The 12,468-nt window shown below is 31.1% G+C and overlaps 1 protein-coding gene and 1 pseudogene across 1 annotated transcript in view; both read right to left on the reverse strand.

Moving 5' to 3' along the window:
• The window catches only part of LOC145293002 (small G protein signaling modulator 3 homolog), an 88,213-nt gene that overhangs the window by 36,029 nt on the left and 39,716 nt on the right, over positions 1-12,468 (reverse strand). The window contains exons 6-10 of the mRNA XM_080139257.1: positions 10,308-10,442; positions 8,989-9,105; positions 6,557-6,635; positions 4,822-4,967; positions 1,992-2,087 (exon numbers count right to left, since the gene is read on the reverse strand). Coding sequence (XP_079995383.1) covers positions 1,992-2,087; positions 4,822-4,967; positions 6,557-6,635; positions 8,989-9,105; positions 10,308-10,442 — 573 coding nt within the window. The remainder of the gene's footprint in view (positions 1-1,991; positions 2,088-4,821; positions 4,968-6,556; positions 6,636-8,988; positions 9,106-10,307; positions 10,443-12,468) is intronic.
• Positions 12,180-12,296, reverse strand: LOC145293409 (5S ribosomal RNA; annotated as a pseudogene).

Here is a 12,468-nt window from a genome sequence, read left to right on the forward strand (position 1 = left end):
TTGAATTTTGATCCATTAGAAGATGTTACTGATAGAAAACCTGATACAGTCAAACAATTACAGTCATGCCCTCATACACCATGATTTGAAAATGCTTGGTAAATTGTCTAAAGTTTGAAAAATAAGCGCAGCATTACACAAAACACCAATGATTACTTTGAAAAGTATGCCTAGAAAATCATGTATCATACACCATATTCTTCAAAACTCATACCAGCAGATTACCATCTCTTTAGAAATTTGAAAAATCATTTGAGATTTTTTTATATACTTATGAGTCACTGATTATTTAAGTCCTAGGCCACTTGAGGATAAGTAGACAGTTATCAATATGTACATTGATGATGTTAGGGACAACCACAGTAATCTGTTGTAATATATCCATATATGTGTGTGTATGAATGAATAATATGTGTCCTATTTGTATTGTTTCTTTAGAAAACATACTTCCATCATTAGGGATGATGAATAAAAGATGAAGAAACTATATTTGTCTTCTGTCCTAATTTTGAAGCAATTATCACACATAGCTAGATAAAGCTTACAAAAATTGTCAAGTTGATGATAAACAATGCTGAAGTGGGCAAAGGTTTGATTACTTAAAGGATGGTTTAACAGGAATTTGTTGATATTGAAAAACCATGCTGTAGTCAATAGGGAAGCACTCCTGTGATTTGTGTTCTACAGATAATAACTTCTTAGAAACACTGTCCATGGAAGTTTCATTCTAGGTATACAGAGGGAGAAAGGAAAATTCTTTGCAGTTAAACAATTAACGCATTAAAAGTACAAATAAACTTCAATCTATGTCTGACTTGCCCTAAAAGTTTCCGCTGTGAATGTCCAACAGTCTTTGTTTTAAATTCATTCAATGATATGCGAGTCAGTTTTGTGGTCATATTAGTAGGTGTGAACCTGAATGGCCTTCACACTCACTGTACTTTAACTCTTTAAAATTTTTTTATCTGTGAGGTTATCTAAAAAATAATATCAAAACTATTCCCAACATAGCCCAAATTAGACCAGTCCTAAGAAAGGAGTGTATAAGAGTTATTGACAATTTTGAAGGCTGTATACAGGTGTGTTTATTGTACAGTGATACTGTTTCTTTTTTCCATTCAAAATCTAAATTCAATAAAAATGGAATCAAAAATCTTATTGGCAGATGAAAAGATATCAGAGAAAACAATCTGGATCACATTAAAGATTAAATAATTTTATTGTGCCTGAAAAAAAACAAACAAAAAAAACAAAAACTTTTCAGTGCTTCTATATTATAATAAAAAAAAAAATATTGAATTTGCAAAAAAACAAATTATTGTCATGTCGAAAATAGTAACATATCCCAAAATTACACAAAAAGATAAAGTAGAAAAATAATTATTCATGAAAAACAGTTCCGATAAGGGTAAAAAGAGTTCCGATAAGGTTAGATGCTGGGTCGGACATATTGGATCACACAACGTAAATGAAAGGGGAAGTAACTCAGTTTAAAGCAGACAGAATTTATTTAGGGGGCGAAAAAAAAAACATATATACATAATTTGCGAATTTTTAAAAAATAATTTTTAATTGCTTAAATTTTTATTAAAAAAAAAAAAAAAAAAAAAAAAAATTATTGAATTTGTGAGAAATTGAAAACTTAATTACCTCCCCTGTTAACTCTCTAATTCAAATCAGTAGATTCTGAAACTAAATCGCTAGATTTTACAAATGTCTTTTTCCATGAATAATTATTTTTCTATCATTGTTTTCCATCATTTTCGGATATATTACTATTTATGACATGACAATTACATAGGTAACATTTGTCTTACTTGAAATTCAATATTTTTTCATTACTATAACATAGAAGCATCAACTTTTCTTATAATCTGATACATTTTAGCAAGGGAAAATAATGAATATAAACCAAATAGAATTGAGTTTTATAGAAATTTTACAGCATCTAATATTTTTTCAGTAATTTTGAAACAACTATTAAAACTTACTTCAATAAGTTCATCGACATCTTGAACATCCCCTGGCACATCGGATAATGCATTAAATATTTGAGCCGAATTATCCAAATCAATCAGTTCACCTTCCTGCAATTACAAGAAAAAAAACAATTAAGGTAAAAAATAAAGTTTACATAGATTTTTACTATTACACTAATATTATTGTACATTGTTTGATCAAAATAAAATATACTTATTCATGCACATGGGTAATGTAGTTTCAGAAGTCGTAAGATTATAGAAGTTAATCTTTAAAATCCTAGGAGTTTGTGAACAATCAGACAACCAATCACTAATTTATATATATATTCAATACTAAAGCAGAGTAAATCAACATTCCTTTTCAAAAGTCTTCATGATTTTGAAGAATTAAATTTATTACCTAATTGTTGACAGTCTAATAATACAAATAATAAAAACAGTCAAGTCCAAATATATTTCTAAATTTAGATGATATACAATTTATATGAAGTCAGCAAGTTACAATTATTTTTTGTCATTTTATTTGCTTCATTCTACCATTGGTATTATTTTAGGATCAGATACCTAGAAAATGAACCATGTGAAGATTGCTAAAATCCCCTATTTATAATGGTGCAATGGTCTTGATAGAACTAAAACTCAATGGAGTGAACACAGTCTTAGAGTTAACCACTGTTCCTCTAAATTTAGATAGAACTTGGATTATAAAAATGACCAAGAATAAAAGGTGACATTTTTACATCACAATCATTCAAACATTTTAATATTGCATTATAATTTATTTACATTCAGACAACAAACTATTTATATCACATGTTTCTTCTTGGATCACGTTTCATAAAATTTATTTTTTGGTGTAACTGAAGAGATAATGAAAATGTATTGCCCTATATAGAGATTCAACTTACATCTTTCAGATGATGAGTTTTCTTTTTAATACATGCCCTTCTGCATAAGGAGATATCTACCTATCTACTATTATATAAAAGGAACTCTCTGCTGTGTGTGTGTGAATTTGTTTCCTATGAACTCAAAATCTTTTCATGAAATTTGTCACAAAAGTACTTCATGTGCCTGGCAGTCTTCATAGAAAGGTTTTGTATCGGAATGTCTTCGATAAGTATTGATAATCAAAATAATCTAATGAAAGAAAGAAACAGGCAATTTCGACAAAAGTTAACACCTTATGCAACTTAACATCACAAGTGCATTTGAGAAGTTTTATTACCACACAAGCTGAAAGGCCCAACATATAAAATCAACAGTAGGTTCTTTGATACAACAGTGGCGCATTCAAAATTAATGTTTCTGTTTAAAGCACAATTGCATCATGATACTTGACTTTTTCATTTTAAACTTAAATTCAAGCCATTATCATCGCACAAGCAGTAAGGCCAGGCATATAAAATCAACAGTAGGTTCTTTGATATGACAGGGGTGCGCTTAAAATGAATGTTTCTGTTTAGAGCACAATTGAAGCATGATACTTCACTTTTGCACTTTAAACTTTTTAATTCAAGCCATTATATATAAAAAATAATTTTATAAAATCAACAGTAGATTTTCAAAGTGCAATGTAGACTACAATATACTGTGAACTAAGTCATGTGAAACTTCCTCCTAGTGCACTACGATGGGTTCCCAACTAGAGCAGGTAATCAATTGATTTGATTGAAAAATGATCGCTTTCACTGATGTTTGTAGAAACTAATAATCTATATATATAAAAGCGAAAATGTATGTATGTACGCTTTTCCTCGATGTCCACAAAAGGCTTCTTTCAGAGAAGCGCTTGCTCGGTTCACAACTTCTTAAAACTTTTTATATCATTTATAAATTGTAATATCTCAGAGTTATCCACGGAGCTCGCCTGTCTATTTAATTTTATTGACTTTCAAACGTTAATTATTCCACATTTCCCGCATCGGCACACATTACATTCGGTTTTCGGTATAAAAAAAAGCGAAACTCGACTCTAATCACAGGCCGAAAGCCAGTTTAAAAAACGGCCTTGTGCCTAATTTGCTCAGTGGGGAAGCAAATAAATACAACAGGTCGAAAGCCAGTTGTCTCAAGAGAGACAAGTAACGTTTGTTCAATGTCGACTTCGTCATATCAGACTGTAGCTTTCATTTCGCTCCTCCTAATAAACAGGGAGCGGGTTTTTAAAAACAAACCAATTTATTCACCTCATTCAAAACTGTCCCGTACAAAATGCTTACTGCTGAATACCTATTGGCGTCACGTCAATCAAAAACGCGCACCTGTTTTTTTTAACACTTTACTATTTTCCAACTGCGCGTCGTGAAAGCTTCGGTTTTTTTTCACGGGCACCTATTTTTTTTTCACATTTTCGAGTTTTTTTCACATACCCCGAAAAACACCCGGGCAACACCGGGTATCCCTCGCTAGTTAAAAATAAAATGAAAGAGTTTCTTCCCTTTAACAGCAATATGTACAACAAAGCTTACAATTAATGTAAAACAAAGTAGGAATTATATTCAGAACTCTCATGGTGCTTTGTGACAAGAAATTGACCCAAAAACAAATAGGTCTGTCTTTTCAATGGATCTCTATTGTAGATCAGATGTACAAGTACAAATTTCTATACTAAAGTTTGTCAAACCATTTTCAAGTGACTTACATTCCTATCTTAAAGAATTATTTCATATTTTTCTATAACACATTCATCATCTTATAAAGTTGAGGCCCTATTTCATTGACCTTATTAGTTTCCATAACAGAAGCTGCAGAACTATTCAATAATTTAAAGAAAATAAGCAGCAACGTGTGCAATACACTGTTTGAAATAAATTTCAACATTTACTTCAATACTAACCTTCATCTTCAACATGCCCATTGTGACCTGGAAGAGCACAACGGAACCTTGATAAAAAAGCAGATCCCAAATACGGAGGAGAACTTTCATGTGTACGACACTAGCAAATAATGTCAGGAACCAATGCAAGCTGATTAGTGAAAGCTCTGAAAAGAAGGCAACAACAACATGCGGTAGAAGTCGGATTAGTAAACGGAAATTGTTAGCATTCTTTCTTGAAAGACATCAACAAAAAGGAACATGCAAAATGTAAAATTAGAACATAAACAAGGCCATAACATGAATAACATTTTCTTACCATGATAATAGATTTAACATTAAAAAAGATGCATTCAGTTAGAAAGTTAAAAAAAAGGTACTTCTACAGTTTAATCAAGACATCAAAAAAGGAAAATATTGAAAAAAAGTTATATTGTATGTATCCATTTGGGGAAAAACATTCACTTAATTTGATTGAGTAGTTTTTTTATTACAGCAGCAAAACATTTTTATGACAGCACACTGGAGGTAACTGTTTGGAATTTTAGAACTCTCCACGGGGAGATAACTCAGTTTAAAGTGCCAACAGCCCCCTCCCCTTCTTAAATACTAGCTTTTCTTCCTAAAAATCGAAACATGGCTATCTCTTGGATATCATAAATTGTTTTTTCGCTGTAAAAAAAAAAAAATACTTGATCAAATTAAGTGAAATTATTTTTCGGAGAACTTTGTTCCATAACAGATACATACAATATAACTTTTTTTTTTTCAATATTTTCATATTTTAATGTCTTGATTAAACTGTACAAGTACAAAAAAAATTTAATATTAGTATTTATCATTGAGAATCTGTTAGTAACAATACCAACTTTCAGGCCAACAGGCATAAATAGTAAAACCCCTAAAACCATTTATCTGTTGCCTTTTACCCAAACCTGCCTACATCAATTTCTAAGAAAACATTTAAAAGTTTTAGTAGTAAATTATAACCCATCTATAATCTTATTGTAAAAATAAATTTGTTAGTTTCAAAAGAAGCAGGTTTTATTTCCAGGACTGTATGGTTTCACAAGTCAGAAGAGATATTACTGGGGAGAAAACAAGCAAAAGAAAGGAACAAAAACAGCAGATTTGAGTCAAACTGCACAAGGTAACCCCCCTCCCTCCATCATCTAAAGAAAAATATGTCATTCATGAAATCATTAATAAAATTCACCATCTTTTCAGCAATTCAACCATATTTGATACATATAAACTTCAATCAATGCACTGACTTGCCCTAAAAGTTTCAGTTGTGAATGTCCAACAGTCTTTGTTTTAAATTCATTCAATGATATGTGGGTCAGTTTTGTGATCATATCATTAGTATGTGTGAACCTGAATGGCCTTCACACTCACTGTACTTTAACTCTTTAAAATTTTTTTTTATCTGTGAGGTTATCTCAAAAATAATATCAAAACTATTCCCAACATAGCCCAAAGTAGACCAGTCCTAAGAAAGGAGTGTGTAAGAGTTATTGACAATTTTGAAGACTGTATACAGGTGTGTTTATTGTACAGTTATAAAAAAAAAAAAAAAAAAAAAGCTGTTGGACATTCATAATTGAAACTTGCTGGATAAGTCAGACCTAGAAAACATTATAAATTTTTATTAGCAATTTACATGGATGACATTTTTGAGAGTTTGTCCCATGGAAGCTTTTTCTGACTCCTTCCTCACCTTACAAAATTTGATGAGTTTCAAATAAAGACTTACCAATATCATGTTCTTTGAGAACCAAATCTATATCAGGCAAGAAGGTAATGAGTAATTGCCGTAGGACTCGTTGATCAGCCTAAAAATGTCCAAAAAAAATTTTAATAAGAAATATACTTTTATCATGTGAATAAATATCAACATTGTGAAAACAACATTTATTTTCTAAAACATTTTCAACAATAACAATTGCCTTAGACTATTTAAGATTACTATTATCATCTTAATTGTTATTTTCAATGTATTCAATGATATATCTTCTTCCTTCGGATGCATCTTTTTAAATTTGGAAATCCTTGTTGAACTCAAAATTTTGAATTGAACCATTTATTTAATCCATAGACAGACTCTTCTCATTCCATCAGCCATGATCCAATAAAAATGTTAATTTTCTAAATGTTATTCTTAGTTTGTAGTAAAAATTGTATATTATACACTTTTATCAATCTATATATCTATAAAAGTCAGAATGTGTGTGTGTGTGAGGACACGTCTCAACCTATACACTCAACAAATTTTTGATCTACAGACTTGAAATTTGGTATATAGAGTATCAGACACTTGGAAAACTTAATTGGCTTTCATCCAGAAAAAGGGCTGCTAAGGGGTAAAAACTGAAACTTGGTGGTGGGGGGGGGAGGAATCATCAGATTTTTATCTGTTTGTCAACTGTTTCATGACTGCACATGCATGAAACATGACAGCTTCCTTATGTTAAGAATAAGTAGGTTTAAAAACACTTTTTAAAGATTGTGGCAAGCTAGCTTAATGGTTATCGTACTTGACTCACTGTCTTTAGGTTTTGATTGCGATCTCAGCTTGAGTATTTTTTATTTTACTTACAAAAAGTGAACTATTTAGAATAAACATAATACTCGCATGCACGTCTCAGTTTATTTCCACTTATTTTTTACTTTATTTTCTTTTTAAAGAATTTAACGTTATGTCTAATACCTACAGTATTTCTGTTTATAATAAATAAAAAATCTGCATTAATTAAAATATTTATGCATAGTTTCCGACCAGGCAACGCCAGGCGACCGCTAATTACTCTATAAAGCTAACAAATATTCTACATTTTAGCAAGCACATAGTCAGGTATAGCTTTCCCAAACATGAAGCTGTCATTTTGTGTGCTGTGTTGCCATGGATAATACATGGGCGTTGGAAGAAAAAGAAAATGACAATAGTTATCAAAAAGAAACCAATACAATAAAAAAAAGAAAGACTCATGTGAGGCCAAAATTGTAGATAAAGAAAATATGTGTAATTGTTAGTTTGTGTTAGATTATTCTGGAAGTCTATGCAACTGCTACTAAAAAAAAGCACTTCATGGACATAGTATTGTTCATGCAAATATGGCAAGTTGGTTGGATCATGTCCAATTGCTTTAAAAAAGGATAGGATATCATCCTAACTTTCGCACATGGATTTGTTTTATAGCATATCAACACTTTTTGAGTTAATGCTGAATCTGGTAATTTTAGAAAAAGTTTTATGATTCAAGTTCTTTAGATATTTATTCATGGTGTTTAGTTTGATTGTTTTGCAGAGAAAAATTGTTTTTAGCTTTGCAGAACATGATTGAGTTTTGCAAAGAAAAAGAAAAAAATCAATAACATAAATGCTTGATGCATTTAAGTCAGGAAGCTAATATCTTTAAAACAGCCCAATTTATTAGTACCAGAATGCATGAAATTTGTTATATTAACTTCCTAACGAGAGCCCTTAATCTATAAGGTTGGGAAGAAGAGGTTCCAGTGTGACAGCTTCAAGATTGTTATTCGATTTAACTTGAATAATTCTGTTATTACAACTCCAGATAAAACATTAAATTGCCTTATTTGTCAAAAAAGTTTGGAATTATGTTGGAGCTAATTGTATCCTAAAAGAATAATTTTGTAACTGCAGAAAATAGGAATAGTGAGAGATATGAGGGCCTATTGTCTGAGTTATTGTCCAAGAAAAAGAAGAATGTCAAATTTGGCTGTTTGTGTTCTAGGATACATGGAGTGAAAGCTAATCAATAAACCAGGACATAATTTTTATTATACCATTTACAAGAGGTGTACAAGAAGCAGCAGAAAAGGTGTTATAAAGGATTTGATTGAAATGAAATTATTAGTCTTGAACAAAAAAATAACAGCTTACAGCAACATAAACTCCTGAGAAAAGGTCCTGTCATTTCAGAAATGCAGTAGATGAATAGAGGCTGAAACTGGAGTAGTTGTTCCCATCATTTGTGGTACTGAATCCAATTGTAGAACTACTAGATACTGTGCACTGTTGGCCATGCACATAAATTAATTTACAATTAAAAAGAAACAAAAAAAACAATTGATAAACATTTTTGTCTTCATAAAATATATCTTAAAGACATGAGATTAAATTAATGTTTCTTTAATGGAGTATAACAAAACTAAATGACTCGCCTGTATGCCAATAAGAGTACTAGAGTAATATGAAGCCGGCAGAATGTCTTCAATTATTGCACACATCATCCAAAATGTATCCTCTTCTTCCAGAAATAAAAGGAGGGAGGCGGCAATCTGAAAATAAATAGAAATAAAACTTGTGGGATTTTGAAGAATTTGCATGAAGCTATAAGAGTGAATGTTACCAAGACCAAAGTGATTATCATAGTTGAGGATGGTTCTCAGAAAAAAGAAAGTTACCTACTCTATTCACAGAAAAGAATCGGATGTAACTTAATTTTTTTGTGGTACTTGTAGACATTGTGCAATGGAATTACAGGTAGGCCAAGAAATGATAACCAGTTTGTGTGCAAGAAGTCAGACAATAGAGACAGATGAGAATGCAGATGTGAAGAAAGTATATTCAGAATTTTATAGCTTTGGTAAAGGGGACAATGAATGCTGCCCTACATATTCTACTCAGGCAACTTGGAGATATTTGCTTGTTACTTAGTTTCAACACAACTAGTCTGGCTCACTCTTGTCTGACAGGTGAGAGCACAGGTGTGATTTGTGTATCTGTTTCCAACTGATAGTATAATACATAAGCCTTAAGTCTAAGAGCAGCTGTCCTATCAATAGTTGTACAATATCAGGATAACTGTAGTGCTACAGACCCTGCATTTATCTTCAAATGACTTTCGAGAGTAAGACTTGGCTAATAGTTTTCTTGTGCGAATTCTGTTTTTGTTGACATCTAAGAAACATTCAATTTTTATATCTCACTATTTAAAACAATACTAATGACAATAATGGTTAATGCGCTCAAACCAGACAATCCTTTTCCCTTAGGAAAACAAAACACAACCAAATTACTTGTTCCTTTGAGGCTCTGCCTCCGGAATACTTGTATTTGGAATTGCCTTCCTACTGCCTATTTCCCAGAGTGTATCAATGTGCAGAAATTTAAATGTAATTTGAACAAACATTTTGCTTCATAACTCCCCACTTAGGATGCTCCTATAAATCTAAGCCCATAATCACAGTAGTCACTTATGGTGGCAGTGTGTTTTGTCTGGGGGCGGACAAAAGTTTTTTAAAAATATTCTAAAAAATAATTAATTTAAGGAAGAAGAGATTAATCGTGAAACAATATTGATATTAAACATTCAAATTAAGAAATTTTAGAAATCTAGGGAGTAAAAAATTTTTAATAAAAAATTTTATTTTTGTTTTAATTGCATTAAAATAATTGAATTTCCAAAATGAAAAACTTAAATTTCATAAAAAAATAAACATTTTCAAGATCAGAAAATAAAATTTTAATAAATATTTACCATTCCTGTTCCTTGACAGTAACCAACATCAGGGTATAACCAAGCAAGACCACGTAGGATTCGACGTAAACGAGGAATACCTGTACTATTGATATTACAGAAGCAAGCATTGCTTGGCATTGTTCGTAAAAGGTCCTAAATAAAAGGAAGGAGTGAAATCACATGAGATCTACAATAAGTTGAGCAATAAATAGTTTTTAAAACAAATGCGATTTTTGTATAGAAAATGGGTGGAGATGCAGGTATTTGTTAAAATTATATGTAAAATTGTCAAAGAAAAAAAAAATCTTACGATAGATGTAAGTTGAAAAAGTAAATTATATAACTAGTAATGATAATGATGGCTGCCATATTGAATATGTAATTTCCTAAGAATACACGAAGATTAAAAGTTAACAGTCAAAAAGAATAATCTATTATTACTGTTTCTAGACCATCGCTGTTAACTTCCACCCATTGTGTTCTCAGGAGAATACATATTCAATTTCGTAACTACTTTCATATATATATATATATATATATATATATATATATATATATACACACACACACATTTATTTTATCAGAGACGTTTATCAAAAACAAATCTAAAAGGAACACAATACAAAAAAAAAAGAGGGTCAAATTACAAACATAATCTGAGAGTCTATATTAAAAGTACCTACATGTTGAATATCTAAATAAAACATGAATTGCCAGGTAAATATATTATAGAGAATGCATTTAAATAAATATGACTTTGTATTATCTAGGAACTATTCACGATACAAATGCTGCAACCAGTAGGAAAAATGTGGTTAAAAGGGAAAGGGTTCAAAAATCTACCCGTGGATGCCATTTGTGACCTGTATATGGGACATGTGATGCAATTTCATCAGGGATGTAACTATGTTATAATGTAAAACTTGAGTGGAACATGTCCATCCTGCTTCAAGTGTAAGCCATAAAGATATCAAACCTCAATTTCAAATATTGCATTAAGCATTTCCATTTTTTCGGTATTTCAGAATTGAAGAGCTAATTTTATCTTATTGCCTATATAATTCAGAGGAGATAACTTGAAAGTGATTAAAAAGATTTAACTTAATACACTTGACCAACATAAATTGTCAAAATGTAAAAGTACAGATAAAAATGAAAAATGATTTTTTTTTAAATTGGGTAAAGTTTACTCAATCTTTGCATGTGTGAAGAGAAACGCAGCGTTGAAAAATATTCTTTTTTTATTGAAAATGAAATATTTTGAAAGATAATGGGATGAATTTAAAGAAAATTTCTTGCTTTTACAATTATTTTCATTGACACATTTTAATAAAATGATCGCCATTTACTAGCTGAAACCCTTGCTTTGGTCTGTAACAATTTGAAGCCACTTTTACAGAATTATTTTTGTTTGACCTCAAAATACAACTACCTTTCCAATATCACTTCTTCATTGGACAAACTCTCACTCTGTAGCATTCTTTTGAAATCTGCAACTAACCAATAGTCACTTGGCACCAGATTTGGAAAATAGGGTGGGTACAGAAGCAATCTGGTTTTGTCATTGTTGCGATCAACTTGTGACATAATGCACCGTCTTGGAGAAACACTTTCTTTTTCATTTGTTGTTGTTTTAGTCAACTGCTTTCTTTAATTACATCAATAATATATATATATATATATATATATATATATATATATATATATATAGGGCTCCCTCAGTCTTTGACAGACTATGGTTACACACGAAGGAGTGTCTGCACGTGAAAGTCTTATTGGCAGGAGGTGCGCAATCTCCAACCACACCTCTCCTGAGTTGACATTGTTAAATACCAGTGGCACGTGAAGTGTACAAGATGACTAGAAACAAATGCCGAGATAAGCAGAGAGCGTATACAGCACCTAGAATTCCCAAATGGTCACCCATCTGGTACTAACCAGACTCGCCGTTGCTTAACTTCGGTGATCTGATAAGAACCGGTGTGCTAACGTGATTATGCCGTATATATATCTATATATAAACTCAAATCATCTTGCTTGGGCATTGAAACTGTCCATCCACTTCCAGTTTATGACTTCTGGTTTCAATAAAAACAAAGCCATAAAAGCTTTTTTTTTTTAACTTTTTTTTGTTTTTTTTCAAATCAACATCGACAATTTACAGGATTGTCTTTCGTAT

This window comes from Euprymna scolopes, chromosome 14 (assembly GCF_053919585.1).
Source record: "Euprymna scolopes isolate OS-2025 chromosome 14, ASM5391958v1, whole genome shotgun sequence".
Taxonomy (NCBI): Eukaryota; Metazoa; Mollusca; class Cephalopoda; order Sepiida; family Sepiolidae; genus Euprymna; species Euprymna scolopes.